At 42.4% G+C, this 21,627-nt stretch overlaps 1 protein-coding gene across 1 annotated transcript; it reads right to left on the bottom strand.

Moving 5' to 3' along the window:
- Positions 1-3,502: 3,502 nt before the first annotated feature.
- CD48 (CD48 molecule) lies at positions 3,503-21,389 on the bottom strand. Its single transcript, XM_036084713.2, has 4 exons — positions 21,178-21,389; positions 8,926-9,225; positions 5,596-5,862; positions 3,503-3,886 (listed from the first exon to the last, which is right to left on the bottom strand). Exons 1-4 carry the CDS (start codon positions 21,257-21,259, stop codon positions 3,807-3,809), a joined length of 729 nt encoding a protein of 242 aa, XP_035940606.1. The 5' UTR covers positions 21,260-21,389; the 3' UTR covers positions 3,503-3,806.
- Between the last annotated feature and the right edge of the window lie 238 nt (positions 21,390-21,627).

Raw genomic sequence — 21,627 nt, 5'->3', positions numbered from 1 at the left:
TATTTCGCTCAGCATAACACCCTCCAGTTCCATCCACGTCGTTGCAAATGGCAAGATCTCATTCCTTTTGATGGCTGCATAATATTCCATTGTATATATATACCACATCTTCTTTATCCATTCATCTGTCGATGGACATCTTGGCTCTTTCCACAGTTTGGCTATTGTGGACATTGCTGCTATAAACTCACCTTGATGCTATTTATGATTAAAGTGGGCCTCTTACAAAATGATCATTATGATACCTTCATTTCTGTAGAATATTTATTGTTTTAATGTCCATAATTACCCATTAGACTCCTCTCTCCTCTTATTCACATTCCTTCTCAGGATATGGAGAATGGAATACATTATCCTATCCTATGTTTTAGATGTTTGAAAGTAACGAACACAAATCAGCCACCCAGCATTCTGGCTCCAGGTCCTCAGCGCACGCACTGCAACCATCTTACCCGGAAAATGAGGTTTTGCTTCTATAACATTTGATGACCATGACTCTGTAGACAAGAATGTCATTCAAAAGTCCCATGCTCTGAATGGCCACAACTGTGAAGTAAGGAAAGCCCTATCTAAGCAAGAGATGACTAGTGCTTCATCCAGCCAAAGAGGTGGAAGTGGTTCTGGAAACTTTGGTGATGGTCATGGAGGTGGTTTTGGTGGGAATGACTTTGGTCATGGAGGGAACTTCAGTGGTAGACGTGGCTTTGGTGGCAGTGGAGATGGTGGTGGATCTGGTGCAGTGGGGATGGCTATAACAGATTTGGTAATGATGGAAGCAACTTTGGAGGTGGTGGAAGCTATAATGATTTTGGCAATTACAACGATCAATCCTCAAATTTTGGACCCATGAAAGGAGGAAATTTTGGAGGCAGAAGCTCTGGCCCCTATGGTGGTGGAGGCCAATACCTTGACAAACCACGAAACCAAGGTGGCTGTAGTGGTTCCAGCAGCAGCAGGAGCTACGGCAGTGGCAGAAGGTTTTCATTACTTCCAGGAAACAAAGCTTAGCAGGAGAGGAGAGCCAAAGAAGAGACAGGGAACCTACAGGTTACAACAGATTTGTGAACTCAGTCAAGCACAGTGGTGGCCGAGCCTAGCTGCTACAAAGAAGACGTGTTTTAGACAATACTCATGTGTATGGGCAAAAAACTCGAGGACTGTATTTGTGACTAATTGTGTAACAGGTTATTTTAGTTTCTGTTCTGTGGAACGTGTAAAGCATTCCAACAAAGGGTTTTAATGTAGTTTTTTTTTTTTTACCCATTGATTGCTAAACGTAATAGTCTGATCATGATGCTGAATAAATGTCTTTAAAAAAAAAGAAGTAAAATAAAAAAAGTTAAGTTAGTTTTTTGCATGATTTCTACTGTTCTAGCAAAAACAAAATGCATATGCATGTATAAGCTGCCAAATATGAATTGAGTAATTTCAATTATTTCACATACAAATTAAATATTCTCATATTTCATTCAAAACTAACATTGTACAATATAAACAATAAAATTCATAATAATAATTTAAATTTTAAATTTCCTTTACTTAGAACATTAAATAGCAATTTAAAAAATCATCCCAAGTACAGAAAGGCTGCGGAATAAAGGAAAAAACTTTATATTTTAGTACATTTAATGGCACTTTTTTCCTGCTTTTTGAACAAGGAGCCCCACATTTTCATTCTGCAGTAAGTCCAACAAACTATGTATCTGGCACTGGCTTGAGGGAAAGAGGCAGGGAATAGTTGGTGCCAGTGACCTGGGCTGTCAAAGGCAGTATTTGCCTCTGGTCTTCAAGTAACTGGATCCAATCAAAACATGATGCCTGGAGAGGTGTGCCTGTTCCTTAGCAGGCAAGGACTATGCTTATTTTTGAAATAAAGTGACATTTCTTTCCTCTTACTGCTTTCCCCCAGAAATACTCTTTGATTCCATTTGTGTGTGTGTGTGTGTGTGTGTGTGTGCATGTCCCTTCAAAAAAACCTCTTCTGCCACGAAAAAGTGAGGGAAAAGGGAAGGATGCTGCATGTAGAAAAGAGACCTAGACAGTCCCATTGGAAGGTGCCAGCCGATCAGAGGTGAGACGGGGATGGAACCACAGGCTGGACTGAAGGGGATGGTGGGAGACTTAGGGAGTCCAGGCTATGTTGTGGTAACAAACAAAAGCCAAACTTTCTTAGGCATGTTCAGTGTAGACCAGGCAGCCGCCTGCCATGTGATGGCTTGGACCCAGGCCCTTTGCATTATGTGGCTCCACTTCTCAGAGTCCCTCACTTCCTGGCACATCAATTCCATCCATTTTCTATTGGCTAAAACCAGTCACATGGCCCCAACTAAATGGAAAGGGAGTTGAGAAAGGTAGCTTTTCTGTTGGCCCATGTATTAGTCAGGGTTCTCCAGAGAAACAGACCAATAAGAGCTACACACACACACACACACACACACACACACACACACAAAGATTTATTATAAGGAATTGGCTCATGCAATTATGGAGGCTGACAAGTCCCAAGGTCTGAGTCATCAGACTGGAGACTCAGGATTGGTGATGGCATCTGAAGGCAGGAAAAAAATCCAAATGTCCCAGGTCAAAAGCAGTCAGGCAGAAGGAATTCTTCCATATTTGTGGGAGGGAGAGCCTATTCACACCTTCACCTGATTGGGTGAGACCCACACACATTAGGGAGGATAATCTGCTTTACTCAGGCTACTGATTCAAATGTTAATCTTATCCAGAAAACCCTCCCAGACACACACAGAATAATGTTGGGCCCAACATATGGTCACCTCTGGGGCCCAGTCAAGTTGACATGTAAAATTAACCAGGACAGCCCAGGAGGAAAATGTGAGTTTGGTGAGCACACAGCATGTTCTGACACAGAGGAGGGCTGGATGGCGGAGAAGGCTGGTTTGATGTAGATGAAAAGTGATCTGTGGTGGGACACTTCCCTGAAGGGGGAACACATCCTTGAGTGGCCCTCTCAGCTCCAGGCCCATGAAAGCCTTGGAGGAGGGGAACACACAACAGAAATCCCAGGTGTTCTGTCAGTGCTGGGGCCTGGGGGCTCCTACCTTCCTGTAATGGAAGACCCTAGTGAGAATGTTTTGTTCATTTGATGGTTTTATTAGATCCCGTGACACAGGTAGGACTTGAAGAGTTGCCCACAAAGGGAGTGGTGGTGCTCGGCTCCCCAGGAAAGTCTTGGGAGGGACCCTTTTTATGTGGCAAAGCTGCATGCTCACTCCTGAGGGGTAAGCCTGACCCCATATTCCCAGGAAGCCTAACGAGCACGCTCCTCAGAGAGGAGGCCAGAACTTGGGTGAGGCGGGGTGGGGGGGAGTCAAAGCTGGAAGGAACCCCAGGAGATTTGGCATGGATGTGGGAGCAAGAGTCAGAGATAGCACAAATTAACTCCTCAGACACAACAACCTGTAGGAGCCTATAGCCCCAGGCTCTTCCCCTTTGTATCCCATTTGTCTGGGCCAGTGGAACAGACATTGTCTGACAGTTTGATGTTGATGGTCACATCGTTTATTTAAACAAGGAAACATTGCATAGTGTGATCATATCTTTTGGTGGGAAGAATATATGTGTATCTATGTATGTATGTTGGAAAATAACTAGGAGATATAAAATAAAATATTAACTGTAGTTTTTAAAAAGTTAATTTGAAAATCCTTGTAGATGTTTCAATAGCACACTTTCTACCATCCCATGTAGCCTGAGCTCCTGTCTTGGTTAACAGCATGGTTGCTGATGAAGGCAAGGCTCAGCTGTCTTGAAGTTTCACTCTTGAGTTAGAAGAGCTTGTCTCAGGTCCATAGGAGGCCAGGAACAATGGGTACCATGACCATTAGCCATGTTGCAATCCAAGCTACTCCAGAGGATCTGGCTGAAAGAACAAGAAAACTCCAAATGCTTAGGTGTCTTGACTTTAAGGAAGGTAGGACTACTTCCCCTCTCAGTTTCTCCACCCCACATCCCATCTATACCAAGAGGGAAAAAGAGAAGGAAGGGGAAGACTGATAGGAAGGGAAAGGGAGAGAAGGAGTAAGAACAGAGGGGATGGAGGAGAGGACAGGAGAGGAAGCAGAAAATAAAAAGAAAAGGGAATGAGTGATACAGTAGGGAAGGGAAATTAGGGGTGCTTTTCTAGGATAATTTGGATGGCTGAAAAGTGACAAGATTGGCTTAGCCCTTCCAAAAAAGGGCCTTATTATTGTTTTCATCCTCATTGTAGATGAGCAGTCACCCTCATTTTATAAAGGATAGGGACTGTGTCTCTTTTCTGGATCTCAGGATATGGTGTTGATATGAAGGTGGTCTCGTGGTCAGACACCCAACTGTCGCATAGGGTCTGTGGTAGCAGGAGAGACTAGAAGAGGCATGGCCAGTCAGGTGGGAAGAATAAAGAAGAGTGTACACATTCCATAGTCCTTGTGCAGGAACAGAGGTGAAGAAATCAGCACAGGTGGGAGGGTACATTAGGTCCCAGAAGACCGGGAAAGATCAGTGTCTCTGGGGGCCATGGTCCCTGATGACTGCCATGACAGGGAACTCAGGTAAATGTTGGCACCACAGATATGAGTTATTCTGGAAGGGTATGGATATGTATACTCGGGGATATGGTTTCAGGGGTGTAGAAAGTACAAGACCCAGAATGCTGGGGATAGTAATCTAAATTTATTGAGGGGTCCCCTAAACCCCTAGTGTCTCCAGAATTGAAGGAACTGGTTCTAATTTAAGTACCATTCACTGAAGACCTGTTGGGCACTGTTCTAGATAGGGTATCTGTACTGTCTCATTTAGTCCTCATAACAGCATGAGGTAAGGATTACCATTTTGTCTGTTATTTAAGAAGGATACAACTTGGAGAAGGACATGACTTAGAGAAGCTAAGTCACTTGCTTAGCTATTAAGTGACAATCCCAGGATTAACCCCAAGTACCTAACTCCAAAACCTATGAGCTTACTGCCCAATCCTGGCTATCCTACTACAGGACCTGTGTAAGCTTGATAGAGAGCCAGCAATGATGCTCAAGTGAGTGGGTCCTCCCAAGAGACAGAGAAATCTGAAACATGAAACCCAGAGTCTGTCTTTCTAAAAAGCAGAGTCTCTGCCTTAGGATAAGGCCCTCATTCTTGTTCACTACTTGTTCTTGCTCGTGCTCATCTACTTGGCCCTTCTTTCTTTTGCTGATTTAAGCTGTCTGCCAGAAACCCCTTCATGCACCTGTTCAACTGTGTCTGATCTGCTGTCCCACTTGGGCTTTTCTCCTGCTCAACCCTGACAGCTCAGATTGTCCTACAATTACCCAGGCCTCAGATTCTAGGACCATGCATTGTCAGAGCAGGGTAGGAGTGCCAGCCAGCCCTTGCAGGTGAGGACAGTGAGCGCCACAAAAGCCAGATAAGCTTGCTGAGAGCTAGTGGCAGAGCCCAGGGTAGAAGCCAAGTCTCTCAGGTCTCACAGATGCCTATGGGGTCCTCCATCTGAGCAGGAGGCTGAATAGGATCCCCACACCTTTCTTCATTTCATGCAAAAGAAAACTAGTTACCCTAGCTCCCCCCCACCCCAGCTCCCTGGGGAGTATTTCTTACCTAGTTTACAAGGTAAGGTGAAATAGACAGTGTCATTCTTGCTGCTCACAGGATTGCTGGCTTGGCAGGTGTAAAACTTGGAGTAGTTTTGTGGCTCAACGGTGATTTCAAGGATAAAATTCTGGAGCCCTGTTGAAAGGGGCCCTGAGTCCCCATACCAAGCATAGTTTATGGACTGGTTTGGGATCATACATGACAGCTGCAGATGACAGGCATTGTTCACTTCCTGTGTCTTCCAGATTTTTATGTCAGGTTTAGGTACAGGATCTGAAGATGAGGAGGATGTTGTAAGATGAGACAATGGGTTTATGCATTTATGAGGCAATTATGCTTTGAGAGTTTAACCAATAAAATACAAAGGGAGCTAGGGAGGGGTGCTGAGTGCCGCAGAAAGTGGTGTCATGGAGAAGAGGCCCCTGCAGGGCGAGCCAGTGAGCAGCTTTGACCTCTGGAGGTTCAGACTGGAAGGGCTACTCCTTGGGGGTGAAGCTAAAATGGATCCAGGAGGGGGAGCCATGCACCCAGAAACAAAATGGGGTTAGGACTATCTGTGGGCCAGAAAGAGCAGCAAAAATCTCCTGGGGTCAGATTTAGGATCCCAACTGTCTGAGCTAGGTGAGGCTCCTTCTCCAGCACCAGCCCACAGTTGGCACCGTGGCCCACCTGTCCATCAAGAGCTCTTGGACTCAGATTCAGCAAGAGTCCTGGGGTAGGAGGTACTACCCTGTACAAGGCAAAGCCCTCTCCCTGATTCTGGAAGAGCTACAGAGAAGAACCTCATGTAACCCCCAGCACACATTAGCGTGATGAATAGCATTGTGTCTGTTAACTTTGGTATCTCAGGGTTTAGCACAGCGCTTACCAGATAGAAATCTGTAAGTATCTGATGAAAGGATGGATGGATGGATGGATGGATGGATGGATAGATGGATGGATGGGTGAGTGGATGGATAGATGGAGCAGAGATACAAAGGACAAAGCAGTAGCTTTGGAGTAAGACCAGCCTGGGTCTTGGAATTGGCTCTCATGGAGTGACAGTAACAAAATAATTAACCCCTTAAATCTTCTTCTCATGGGTAAACTGACTCTACCTCATAGCACAATGTTAGTGAGATAAAATGGCATTGTCCATTGGGAAGTACTTCTTGCAGGGCGCAAGTGTTCTATGCATGTCGGAGGTCACCTCATCATCACCGATGTTGTCCTGCCACCAGATGGGATGAAAGGTAATCCCAGCATCTGCTCTTTCCTTTGTCAGGGCCACTTTTTCTGAAACCCTCTGGGCCTTTTCATTCTGGCCATGGGTAAAACACCTACAGAATCAGTGCTGCTCTGGTGTCAAAGGATTAAACGTGCCAAGAATTGACCAGATCAGAGCTCGCCTCTGGCTGCAAGCGTGTGGTGGGCAATGGCAGTTTCCCCTGCCTGGCCTCCTGAACTCCAAACCCGTCTCCTATGTGAAACCCGCTGAGATTGCTGGACTTCCCCTGCATGCTTGAACTGAGCAATTTTCATACTATTTTTCGCCATTTCCTGTGGTCTAGCCTCTTGTCTTACATCTTCCACATTTCACACGGCGAGTAGCATGCACTGGGTGCTTTGTGGGTGGGGCTCGTTGAGCCAGCCAGGGTAGTCTGGCTCTAAGATGCCTCACTGGAGCTATCAGAAATTCAGGGGCTGTACTGAAGAACGAGCTTACAGCTAATCCCATCCTGAGGGTTTTATGTCCAGGCAGGTGTGCTTACGTCACACCAGCTTGTGGAATTTAAAATATTCAGGAATGTTGCAAGCTGATTGTGAAACCATTTGTAACTTGGAGTTGGCTGTGGTGGGAGCATTTACCACAGAAATTAGTAAATGATACAAAGTTGGGCTTTTCCTGACACCACTGTAAGAGACTTTGAATCTTTTCCTTTTTCCGGGACTTCCCGAATTTTCAGGCCGTGTGACTTAGAGGAAGTACGTGAGAAGAAGCCTCCAGCCTCTTAGAACAGGGACCATTGAGCTGGTGGGTTGTAGAAGACACTCTTCATTTACACTGTTTTGGGGAAGAAAGATTACAGATATTTTCTGAATATTTTCTAGAGATCTTGTATTTGTATTTTTGGTAATCATCTGGTAGAAGGAAACTGCATGATAAAATGATTTGGTTTGGGAAAAACCCCTTGTTTTCATTTTTGATGTTTCACTCCCATTTTCTACTTTGATTCTCATAATATCCTAAAAGGAAGATATAATTATCTTCACAATATGAGGGCCCTGAGGCTCTCGGGTAGCCCCTGTCTTGGATGTTTGCCCCGCCCCTCTTCTCTAATTTTTGCCTACCTCAACACCACGGAGGCCTCCCCAGGAATCATGTTTCTGCCTTAAAAGCTGACACTTTGGGCCATAAATATTTTGATCAGGTACGCATACCTGAACCAAGTTGGCTTAATCAGTTTCTCTCTTTAAATTTCTCTTTAAATTCTGAGAATTTAAACCAAGAGTTACAAAAGTCTAGGCTTTGAGAGGTAAGTCATGTACATGGCAGGGATCAAAAGAGGCACAGTCCACAGATTCCTGAGGCTGCGAACTCTGGGCTGGCCTTGGTTCTCATTCTTCCTCTTGTTCAGCCCTTCCTAACTCTTCTCAGTTCCTTGAATTGCTTTAAAAAGTTCTAGTTTCTTTAATAGACTCTTTTTTTTTCTTTTGCTAAATTTACATCAAATTGGCTTCTGTTACTTGCCATCAAAACAAACTTACCAAATATGGACACAGAGACGTTAAGATCTTTCTCCAAGGTCACACAGCTAGGAAGTGAGCTAGCAACCGAGGTTTTTAACCCAGGTCTGTCTGATTCCAAGTATAATATCCTAGTCCTTATTCCACACATACCGGTTAGGCTGGAGCTATGAGTGGAAGTTTTTGTCCCATCCATTTTGAAAAATAAAAAACCCTCCTTTAACAGCTCCTGCCCCATCCTGTGTCTCTTATAACTTTTTCCTTAAGTCTGATGAAGTCTGTGTTCAGGTATATTATTAAGATGAGCTCAGAACTGATTTGGGTTGATCACAGGAGAGCATGAAGAGACTAGAGAGGAAATCATTTCTATGGTTTTCCCTTCCTTCACATTTCAGACACTAACATCAGAAGAACTTTTCAATGTCCCAAGGCTATCAGTTTGGGTTCTGCTGGCCCAGCCTCACTCCCCAGAGGAACTGGCTCCAGGAGAAATGAATGAAGCCTGTCCTGAGGTTTCTCTATCCTCCTCCCAGAGAGGGCCCCCATGTGCCCTAGGAAACCTCCCCAGTGGTCCATCCAGGGCCCTAGATTGGGACTCCCCAAACTCACCATGTATCTCCAGTGAGATATGCCACTCCTTCTCTCTCCCATACTCCTCCAACACCCTGAGGATGTAGGTGCTGCTGTCCTCTTTCTGGACATTATAGATGCACAGTGCATGGTTTTGATTAAGTCGGACCCTCTCCTTAAACTTAGAATTGAAGAAGCTAGTCCTTTTGGACTCCCATTCTAGAATCTTCTGATCAGCGGTGTAAAGCCAGGTGAGTTGAGTGTAGTTAGCAGGCAAACTGGAGATTTGCAGACTCACATTGCTGCCTGAGATGGCGGTCACTGGATGTTCCGAATGACCTGTCATGAGAGTGAGAGCCATCTTAGAGAGGGCAGAGGGGCCCAGCAGCCAAAGCTTTCACCTGTACTGGTGGGACAGGGAAGAGAGAAGAGGTTTCTGCTTGGAAACAGTAAGTTTCTCTCACCAGAGGGTCTGGCCTCTGATCAGGAATTCAGTAAAAGTTGGAGCTTGAGGGTGGGTAAGGGGGTAGGGCATGTTGCTGATAATCCTTTTAGTTCTGCCCCAGAAGATAAAGACAAAGGACACTGACGCTGGCCCCGACAGTCTCCCTTGCTCTCATGCCAGTAGATTTTCAAATAAAATGATGACAAGTCACATCCCCTCTCTGGGCTTGTGTTCCTTATTGCTTCGATTTACTTCTCTAGCAGTAGGCAGGAAGTAGAGAAGAAACAAAGTTTGAAGTGAATGGAAGCCAGAGTTATTCACTAGCAAAGTATTATAGAAGCATGAAGGCATTTCATTAATAAAAATAGTATGCTATTTTTCTGGCATTCGTAATTTTTGTGCTATTTCTCAGCTTTTTAAAACTTGTGATACATTGGGGTTTCTTTTCTCATTCTAACTAAATTCACTTTTGTTCCTATTTGTGTTTGCTGTTCTGTTCTTTTTTCATGAGGGTGCCCAAACCTTGTCTGGTTAAGGCAAAGAAAAGATGACAGCAAGGAAGATGCAAGATGAAGGGAGGTGTGTTGACCCTTTGTGGAGGGAGAAGAACAAAGGAGGTGGATATAGTTAGGTATCTATATATAGGCTAAGAAAGAACAGTAGAAAGAAGCTACCTGTAGAGGAAAAAGGAAATACGACCTATATTATTCTGGCCTCATCTACTGTCACACAAAATCTCAGTAATATTGTTCAATATCATATATACATCCAGCTGTTCACTTTCCACAAATCTATCATTTCCAAAAGTATTCTCTTCGACTAATAAGAGATTGAAAATGAATAAAAAAAAGATTGAAAATGCCTGTGTCCCCAGGGCTTTCAAGTTTCTATTTATTAATCCTTCCCACCATCCATCTCTGCCTTCAACACTTTATTGAGCACTTATCCTGCGCCTAGTCATATGCAGACATACTTGGGCATTCATTGTCACAGTGCTTCTGATTGGTCCACTCCACACATTGTCATCTCTGTGACGTAACCAGTTCAGTGTCAGTAACAGTATTTGAACACGCCCATGTGCCTGGCACTGCATGAAGCTCTAGCGTCCGCAGTACAGATGGAAGCTCTAGCCTCGTAGAGCATGCCGTCCAGCAGGACATTCTCTTCAGGGTTTTAAAACCACTGGACATATATTCTAGATGTGTTCTCATTCTGTTACTTGTTTCCATGTGAATTAATAGAAGTAGTGACAATAGACAGCCTAGATCAGTGTTTTCCAACCTTGGCACTATTGACATTTTAGGCCGGGTAAGTCTCTGTTGTGGGAGCTGTCCTCGTGCATTATAGGATGTTCAGCAGCATTCCTGGCCTCTGCCCACTAGAGACCAGTAGCATTTCTCCAGATGTGACAATCAAAATGTCTCCAGATATCGCAAATGTCCCACCCCCACTCTGGGTGAGAACTACTGGCCTAAGTCATCCTTGGCAGACTCTCCAGTAAGTTCCAGACATATGCTCAGGAAGACAGCACAACTTACAGTTAACCCCATTTTATTTCTCAGTAAGAAGTGATGGCCAACCACCAGAATGACCTTTTAGGAATCATACACATCGGTAGTGAAGAAGAGAGGAAGGAAAGATACAACGTCCTGTGCACGTCTATATCTTAGCAATCATGTTATATTGAAATGATCTGTTTAATGTCTACTACCTGCTTCTATCACCAGACTATAAGATTCCTAAAGACAACAAATGAGTCTTATGAGTCTAATTCATTTTCCATTATAGTGTGATGAAATCAGACTGCCTTGGTTCAAATCCTGGCTCTACCACTTGCTAGCTATGTAACCTTGAGCATGTTATCAAACCTCTCTGTCTTTGTTTTGGTTATTATCTCATAAAGTTTGTAATGGTTAAGTTTATGTGTCAACTTGACTGGGCTAAGGGATACCCAGATAGCTGGTACATTATTTCTGGATGTGTCTGTGAGGGTGTTTCTGGAAGAGATTAGCATTTGAATTGGTAAACAGAGTAAAGATGATCACCTTACCAATGCGGTAGGCACCATAACCCAAAAAGAACAAAAAAGCAGAGGAAGGGCAGATTTACTCTTTGCTTGAGCTGGGACATCCATCTTCTCCTACCCTTGGACATTACTGTTCCTGGTTCTTGGGCCTTGGACTTGGATAGGGACTTACACTATTGGGTCTCCTGGTTCTTGGGCCTGTGGATTTGGACTGGAACTCCACCACTGGCTTTCCTGTGCCACCAGCTTGTAGATGTCAGGTTGTGGGACTTCTCCATATAGAGAAGTACACAATATGGGTTATGCTTCCATAATTGCATGAGACAATCCTTCATAATAAACCTCTTTCTATATATTTATATATAGACTATTTGCTCTGTTTCTCTGAAGAACTCTGACTAATACAGAGTTACATTAATAAAATGTTTAGAATACAACTTAATACAAATAATCAATTAATACAAATAAAGTGCTTAGAACAATACTTGGAAGATTAGTAAGCATTCAATAAAGGTCATGTATTGTTTTATTATTATTACCTACATTATTTTTTGTATCCATAACACCGAGTACTATGTCTAAGTTATTAAGATGTTTAACAACTGCCTGTTGAACTTATTTTATTATACCAAAACAGTGGTAAAATAAGGACTAGACTAATGATACATTTTTTAGAAATGGATGTTCATATGTGAATCTGAAAGATTGAAGAATGTGAAAGAAGGGGCCTAAAATCCAAAAAAATTGTATCAGCTCCTCAATCAGCTTTCACTTGTATCCTAACGGTCTAAAAATGAAAGGTGTCAGCATGCATAAGAGGTAACACAAAACCAGGTCACTGGCCTAGGACATGTGCTGGGACCTCTATCAGAACAGACAAGTTCCCTAAAACTTCCTTGGGGAGGGAGAAAGAAGGATGCATCCAATGAGAAAGAATGAAGAATACACAGCACATAGACTCAAGTTAAGATCCAGGCCCAGTTATACCTTGCATCCTTTCTCCTTGTGAGAATGGAATCTGCTTTATAAGGACAAAGAGATCATGTTTGGCAAGGGTATTCCCAAAAGGCTCAAAAGAACTTCAAAATTTAGTGTGAGGGATAGGGAGAAACCATAGCAGACACATAGTCACTAATTTTGTAAGCTTCTCAAAGATAAAGACAATATCTTGCTCAATTTTGAATCTCCACAATACTCGGTTGATATTTAGTATTTAGTAGACAATGAATAAATGGATGACAGTGATAAAATGTATACAGAAGTGCTCCCAGTCTTCTTCTTTCATGACCTCCTGCTAGTCAAAAATATTTTTCGTATTTTTACTTTCCACTCAGCTTCTCCCTCTTGTTTACTTCCTAAGACCAGTTTGGACTGATGAGCAGGGAGGAAAGGAAGAGATAAGCAAATACCAAGGCCACCCAAGCCAGTTTAGGAAATAGGGGTGCTAGTGCATTGGGGCTCAAAAGAGTAAGACTGTCTGGGCAGCAGATGGATGGGATGGTTTGAGAAGACTGAAGAGGACAGGAAAGGTGGGTGTAGGAAATGTTACTGTAGTTTATAAATTGGATTTCCTTTAACATCTTTTGAGAGACTGTAAGTAGAAATTTGAGTTACTAGTTAGTTACTTATGACCAATGAATTGTGTTTCTTAAATATGAAAATATGCCCAAATTGGGCCAGTGGATCCCTGTCTTATGGCTGGATCCTGATAATAATAAATGAATAAAATCAATAATAAATGAATAAAAGATGACTATTTTTTTTAATTTTTTTATTATGTTATGTTAATCACCATACATTACATCATTAGTTTTTAATGTAGTGTTCCATGATTCATTGTTTGCATATAACACCCAGTGCTCCATGCAGAATGTGCCCTCTTTAATACCCATCACCAGGCTAACCCATCCTCCCACCCAAGATGACTATTATGACAAAGAAAGCAGAGGAGCAGTGGAAGAGGTGCCCAGGAATTCTCAAAAAAAAAAAACCCAACAACATAAAAATGTGTTGAATATGGCATTCAAGTTTTCAGATATCGAAAGTCAATGCAAAGCAGCTAAAAGAAACCTTGAAATATCGATCCAGCAGCCTCAGAAGGGCTGAGATCACGCTTGAAAACAGAAAATGGAACAGTGAATTTTGTTTTGAAATATCTAATGAAAGGGTGGCCTGGAAAAGCAACATGAACCTGAAGATGGAAGCAGTAGAAAGAACGCTTGACTGACCATTTAAAAAGGGATATAAGATATTCTAGTCTTCTGAAAGAATTCTATAATTCCTTCACAAGTTAAAGAAGAAATATGGATTAACTTTACAAATACAGATTGCAAAATTAATGCAGAAATGGAGTAATACAATTTGGGGTATCAAGATGGTGGTTTAATCTGCTAAGTGTCTACTAAATTCAGATAAATTAATATCTTTCTTATCTATAATATATTTATGTGGGGGTGATCTTTAATTTTAAATTGACAAAATCTTGATTTGCCTTCCTAACAATTGCATATGTTCAAAGGCAGGGGAAGTAACTGTAAAGAAAGTTAGGAAGCATCGTAGGAAGAAGTATTTGGTTATGTGTCTGGATGCGTAGGATAAAGTAACTGTGTTTACGTGCAGTTTACAATAAAAAATGAAGCAGCTCTTTCCTGTGCCTACCCATGTTTCCTGTCTGTAGAAAAGAAAAACTAAAATGGGGAAGGAGGGAACAAGATCAAAGAAAGTGATCATTTCATACCAAAGAGTCTACCCAGGAAAGTGAAAGAGGTCCTAAAGAAGAAGTTCTCATCACTCTAAAATCAAGTCACATGGCTTCTAGTAAAACTATTAAGGAAGAAATGGCGTGAGTTTTAAAGATACTAATATGGAGTTACCAAGAGTTCTCTGATGAGATCAACCATTTAACTAACTTGTATAACCTTTTAAGGAAGTAATATTTAAAACTGAAGTATAATTGACATACAACATTATATTAGTTTCAGGTGTACACCATAATAATTCAACATTTGTATACATTGTAAAATGGTCACCACCATAAATCTAGTTTGATGACTTTCTGTAGTGTTGTGCTTAGATTCCCTTCTCACTATCTTTTGTGGATCTATTATAGATTTTTGCTTTGTGGTTAACCATGAGGCTCACATATGTCATATGTTATATATATATATATATATAAAACAGTCTACTCTAAGTGGCTAGCAAGTTAAGTTTGAATGCATTCTAAGACCCTGCATTTTTACTCCCCTTTACCACATTTTATGTTGTTGCTGTCACATTCTACATCTTTTTATTTTGTGCATCCTTAACTGATTATTGCAGTTACAGTTATTTTTTACTACTTTTCTCTTTTAACCTTCATATTAACTTTGTAAGTGATTATTCCACTACCTTTACTATATATCTACCTTTACCAGTGAGACTTTTACTTTCATATGTTTTCTTCAGCTTAAAGAAGTCCCTTTAACATTTCTTTTAGGGCTGCTTTAGTAGAGGTGTATTCCTTTAGCTTTTGCTTATTGGAAAACTCTTTATCTCTCCTTCAATTCTGAATGGTAATCTTGCCGGGTAGAGTATTCTTGGTTGGAGGTTTCTTTCTTTCAGCACTTTGATTATATTATGACACTCCCTCCTGGCATGCAAAGTTTCCACTGAGAAATCTGCTGATAGCCTTATGGGTGTTCCCTTGTATGCAACTAGTTTTTTTTTCTTCCTGTGTTTAGGATTTTCTCTTTACCTTTAACTTTTGACATTTTAATGTCTTGTTGTGGGTCTTTCTATGTTTATCTTATTTGGAAATCTCTGGAATTCCTGGATCTGATGTCTGTTTCCTTCCCCAGGTTAGAAAAGTTTTCAGTCATTATTTCTTCAAATAAGTGTTCTGCCCCTTTCTCTCTCTCTTCTCCTACTAGAAGCCCTATGATGCAAATATTATTCCACTTGATGTTGTTCCATGGGTCCCTTAAGCTATCTTCACTTTTTAAAATTCTTTTTTCTTTTTGCTGCTCTGCTTATGTGAGTTCCACTGTCTTGTTTTCCAGCTCACCAATTATTTCTTCTGCATCATCTAGCCTGCTATTGAACCCCTCTAGTGCATTTTTTCAGTTCAGTTGTCACATTCTTCAGTTCTGTGACTTCTGTGTTGGGTACTTCCTCATATTTTCTCTTTGTTGAAGTTCTCACTGTGTTCATCCATTCTTTTCCTGAGTTCAGTGAGCATCTTTATGGCCATTCTTTGAACTCTTTATCAGGTTATTTATCTCTGTTTTATTAAGGTTTTTTTCTGGGATTTTGTCTTGTTCTTTCATTTGGAATATATTCCTCTGTTTCCTCATTTTGCTTTACTTTCTGTGTTTGTTTCTATGTGTCAGGCAAAACAACTACCTCTCTCACTATTGAAGTGGTGGCCTCTGTAGGTGATGAATCTTATTATTTAACTCTGCCCTAGTTCTTGGTTGTCTCTTGCACTGTCTCTGATTACTTCAAACCCATGGGCCCAGAAACACAATCCCCCTGAACTGTCAAAGAGGGTGTCAAGGGGCATCCCTTATGTGAGCTGTGTGTGCCTGTTGGCTTGGAGGGATTATGGAAGGTGGGAAGGGAGCAGGACACTAGCCCACTGAGGAAGTTGCGTGAGAGGGGAGAGCTGCATTAGCAGCACAACAGAGCAGGTGCTAGCAGGTTACAGTGAGTGCAAAAATGGCACCCAACAGCACTAGCAAGCTAGAGACAGAACATAAAAATGACCAGCACCTCCATTCCTGGATAGAATCCCAACAAGCTTTTGTCCTTGGGGAAGACCCTTTACAATCAGCAAATTAATCTCCTTCACATATGATATAGGCTCTTTTCAAACTGTGTTTCTGTGCTGAGTCATAAAATGAGTGAATCTGCATGTGAGCCTTTCAAGAGTGGAATCTCCATTCCCTACAGTCCTACGGTTCTCCTGGATATAAGCTCCATTGGTTTTCAAAGCTAAATATTTGGGGGAGAGCTTGTACCTCCAGTGCAGGTCCCAAAGGTTGGGGTGCCTGATATAGGGCAAAAAACCCTTGTTTCTCAAAGAGGAGTTCTATATTTGTGGGAACCCTTCCCAATGGTGGGTTGCCATGCCAAGGATGGGATTTTGGTGATACTGCTTCTCTGCCTCTCCTAATCATCTTGATGTGGCTCTTTTATCCTTTGTTGTAGAGTAGCTGTTCAGCTAGTTCTCAGGTTCTTTTCGGAGAGAATTGTACTGTATGTAGTCTTGGATTTGTGTCCATGGAAGGAGATGAGTTCAAGATCTTACTATGCTACCATCTTAAACTGCCTCATATCTTAAGGAAATAATTTGGCAATGGATACCAGGACCCCAGATTTTGTCATGGGTGGCAAGAGTATTATTTCCTGAGATGGGAAGACTAATGAGTTTACTAGGCCAGATTGCAATGGGTCAAGAACTCAATGGAAGGCGAGGGAGAGGAGACAACAAAAGTAAACTATTCCAAGACATTTCAGTGTGAATGGGAAGGAAACTGATAGGGCATTGTGTAGAGGGACATGGAAGGTAAAAAGAGGTTTTTGGTTTTATTTTTTAGTTTTATTTAAGAAGGAAAAAAACAAGTTATGATAGGTCAAGGGAAGGAGCCAGTGGAGAAGGAGACATGGAAGAGAAAGAAGGTGACCAATGGCATTGGGCTAGAGGGGGTTTAGAGCAGAGTTAATGGCCCAGGTCTTGCCTGAAAGGGGAGATATTTCATGCTTTGAGGGAAAAGAGAAGGAGGACAAGACTGTTGGGGATGTAGAGAAGTTTGTAGTTTAGAGGTGGTAGGCAACAAGTTGAGAGGTTTTCTGCCTAATGATCTCCAGTCCCCATTTTTTCAGTGAAATAGGAGGCAAAATCTTTGCTGAGATCCCAGCTTGACTGAAACAATGATTCACAACTTCCTCCTTCCCTCCCTTTTTCCTTCCCTCCATCTATCGATCCATCCATAAACACATACATATGTACATCAATTTATTCATTTATTCACTCTTCTAAAAAATGTAGAATAGACACTTACTATGGACTAGGCTCTGTGGTAGGCACCATGCATAGAATGAAAGAGACATAGCTCCTTACCTTAGGGAGCTTCCATTCTAGTGGATACAGACAATTAATCATAGGATTCCACTATTGGTGATAAGTGTTAGCATAAGGAAAATATGGAATACTAAGGGAGCACATCACTTGAATTTAGGGGTCAGGAGTGGCTTCCATAGAAAGTGTGAGTAGGAATGAGTTTAAGTAGAAATTAGCCAGGGAAAGATGAGGACTAGGAGTAAGCAATGTTCCAACTAGAGGAGAAGAAAAGTATCAAGTGTTCAGAGACCCACAAAAACAAGATCCATTTAAGGAAGTGGAAGTAGTGCAGTTGATTAGAACATCACCTGGAGGAAGGTAGGAAGAGGCCATATTATCTAGTGCAAGCTTATGCTCAGTGTCTGTTGTAACTCTCTTTCACTATGGTGACCACTGATGAGTTTTGTTTTTTTTTTAAGATTTTATTGATTTGTCAGAGAGCACAAGAAGGGGGAGTGGCAGGCAGAGGGAGAGGGAGAAGCAGGCTCCCCGCCAAGCAAGGAGTCCGACGCGGGACTCGATCCCAGGACTCCGGGATTGTAACCTGAGCCAAAGGCAGACACCCAACTGACTGAGGCACCCAGGTGTTCCCACTGATGAGTTTTTAAAAGAAGAGTAAAATAAACAGATAATCATTTTAGAAAATTTATACCAATGGCAGTATGGTAAATACTAGACAGAGAGAAGAATTGCATTTTTTTTTAAAAAAGAGCTTTTAAGCAGGATTACTACAATTATTATTGTAGTAGTTGGATGCGAGAAAATGATGTCTTGATTTAGAATAAGTGGTTTATCTGCCAGCAGAGGTGGATGGAATTAGATATATTTCAGAGACTTTTTGAAGGTATAATTAATAGGACTTACTCATTGGATATGACAGGCAAGGAAAAGAGATGAGGTGAAGATGGCTTCCAGAATTCTGGCTTCAGTAATTGGACATAGAGATGTCATTTATTGAGAAATCAAACAGCAGAGGAACAGCAGATTATAAAAATGTTTTTTAAATCCGCAAATTTCTGACACTCCTTCCATCGAGAGGTGGTTATCTACGTCCCCTCCCCTTGTTGATGGCCTCAATGAGTAGGAGACCGCAGAAGTATGACTCACAAAGTGAGGTTAGAAAAGACCATGTGGCGTTTGCCTACTTCTCTCAGGATACTCACCCTGGAAGGTTTGGCCGCCATGTGAGAAGATCAGACACACAGCTATTGTAGTATTACTCAGCCTAGGCACCAGCCACATGAGTGAAGAAGCCTCAAAGATGACCCCAAGCCCCAACATGATCTGGCTACACACACATGAGCTATCCCAGGGTGCTGAGCACAGTCCACCCCCTCATTCGTGCACAAAATATGTGATTATTATTTTAAGCTGCAGAGTTGTGGTGGCTTATTACACAGCAATAGATAGCCAGAACAAAGATGATGAATTAAATTTGGGGCATATGTTTGGAGAATCTGGAGATGTTTAAAAAGCAGTTAAAAATTCAGATCTGTGGGTAAAGAGAGAGCTTTGGGCTCTGAAGTTTACTTATGTCCTTCCCAGGCTCTTATCTGTCTCAGATTGTGTGTGTCACATTTGCAAAGCAATTCCACATTCTTCATTTGATTTGATCTTAATAATAACCCTTTGAAAAAATGGGAAGCATATTATTATACCCATTATAGAGTTGAGAAAGCTTTTATTTTTTATAGAAAATCCTGTGGCCTGGAACTCAGATAAAACAAAGGTCTTCTGATTCCCAGCACATGCTGCTTCCACTGCACTCTGCTAAGTGCTATGAGCAGATGAGGAAGATGCCCAGTAGTGAAGGGTACCTGAAATCAGAGAGCTGAGAGACTCAAGCCTGAGGAGGGATGAAAGAGGAGATTTAAAAATGCTTCTCAAATTTTTCCACCAAAGTATCCCTTACCAGGGAGGAGAGAACTACTATGTCCCCAGGAAGATCTAGACATAGAGCCCAAAAGAAAGTTCTTTGAAGTCATTCATTCATATATTTAACAATTATTTATTGAGCCCCGGCTATGTTCCAGGCACTCTGCTGGGGTTTAGCACAGTACATGGTCTCTGTCCTCATGTCCTCTCAAGGAGACAAACAACCAAACAAGCAATTCACCAATCATAATCTGGAGGCTTACAGGAGGAAGTCACATAAAAATGGCAGCCTACAGGAGGGGCAGAGGGAGAGGACGGTGCAGTGAATCCTGGGCAGAAAACCTAGCCATAACAGAGAAAGCACCTCCTTCAAGGCAAACAGCAAAGTTAAATGTAAATGGATATATTGGGCGCCTGGGTGGCTCAGTCGTTAAGCGTCTGCCTTCGGCTCAGGTCATGATCCCGGGGTCCCGGGATCGAGTCCCACATCGGGCTCCCTGCTCGGCGGGAAGCCTGCTTCTCCCTCTCCCACTCCCCCTGCTTGTGTTCCTGCTCTCACTATCTCTCTCTCTGTCAAATAAATAAAATCTTTAAAAAAAAAAAAAAATGTAAATGGATATGATTAATAGGGGGAAAGTCAAAAACTAGGAATAAGAGGACCATCTGTGGGCATAATCCATGCAGGAAGAGATTTAGACACATTGCCCTTGTGTCTAGAGAAAGTCCTGAAATATTCCAGTTCTCTTAGCAGCACTATCTTTCCCAAAGTTGGATTAATATTTCATATCAGCCCCCACTCGCAAAGCCATATCAGTGTTCTGAGTTGAGTCAGCCCCACAGAGCCCACACAGCTATGAATGCCCTGAAGACATCGTGTGTCTAGATGTATACAGTCATCAACCAAATCCAAAGTACTGCCATCCTGAGAGGTCCTGCAGGAGTGGTCAACAGGGCATGACTGAGCATGATTGTCTCCTCTCCCTAAAAGCTACACCGTAATTTTCTGATGCTGTGTTGGTTCCCTGTGCTTCTTCATTTTTACTCTTTTTTTTTCTCCATAGTGTGAGCACTAAAGCCTTTGACATGGAAAAAACCTCAGTATCTCTTAGAGGGAATAGTGAGAAAGGCAACAGCTTAACTCCCACTTCTCAGCTGACCTGAAAAGAAAGGTACTGGAAGGTGAACAGCTGTAACAGAAAGGAGCGTTAACTCAGTCCCTGGGTACATCAGGGGGACAAGAACAGCCCATGGCAGAGGAATGACCCTTAACTCTTAACAACTAGACACTGGGGGCTCCTTCGATACTGAAGCACCTCAGGCCTCTGCTCAGACCCTCACTCAGAGACCCTAGAGAGAGCAATCCTCTCCGAGTTTCCTTTCCTTCAATTTAGATCTCTCTTTGGGACCATGACAACATCATTTACCTTTGTTCAGGACACAAACCCTTGCATAGACAGAGGCCTCGAGAATGACTCAGGGAGCACAGTGTACAGAGCAGAAAATGTGGCAGCAGTCAATGGGCAGCTTCCTCTTACCCAAAATGCAAAACAAAACAAAACACAACATCTTCCCAGACCACAAAGCATGGAACAAAATCTGAGGGGCCTCCTTCCCCGTCTCCCTGAGGTCCTGTTTTTGTCATGATCCCTTGGGAAAAGAGAGGGGATGATTCTCTAAGGCTCAAGAAGGTTCCCCAACTCGCCACAGCCCTCCTACCAGCATAGAAGTATCTTTTGCCTGGAGACCACACTCCACTTTCAGGACGAAGCCCCACCCCATATCCCCTTTCCCATCTCACCCAGGCCTTCAATGCACAATCACATGCACACAACTTGTGTAAAGTACCTTGAATGCTGGTTGCCAGGAACAAATGAGGCAGCATTAGAAGTTCCAGAGCCAGACACCACTCCCACCTTTGGGAGCACATGTTACTTCCCAGGAACGCTAGAGACAGGCCAGAACCAGGCTAGAAAGGGACTAAGGGCTCCAGAGCCCTTGAAATCGTGGCCCAAGGTTAGAGAAACACTCGCTGACCTTTTCGACACTCAGCAACTCATGGGTGGAGCCTGGAGACCAAAAACAGGAAGCCCCCATATCTGAGAGCACTACGGAAGCAAAATGAAATTAACTATTCTGTTTGAATGTGCAGTTGGTTCTGTTTTCTGGAGAGAGGATCCATAGCTTCTGTTGGATTCTCAGAGGGGTCAGTGCTCAGAAAAGATTAAAGTCCAAAAAAAAAGAAAAGACTAAAGTCTCCTGATAGAGAATATCTGGCTTTGGTTTCCCAGGCATGAG

Source organism: Halichoerus grypus, chromosome 7, assembly GCF_964656455.1.
Source record: "Halichoerus grypus chromosome 7, mHalGry1.hap1.1, whole genome shotgun sequence".
NCBI classification, from domain to species: Eukaryota; Metazoa; Chordata; class Mammalia; order Carnivora; family Phocidae; genus Halichoerus; species Halichoerus grypus.
The sequence above is the reverse complement of the archived record's forward strand: the minus strand, read 5'-3'. Positions and strand labels throughout refer to the sequence as shown.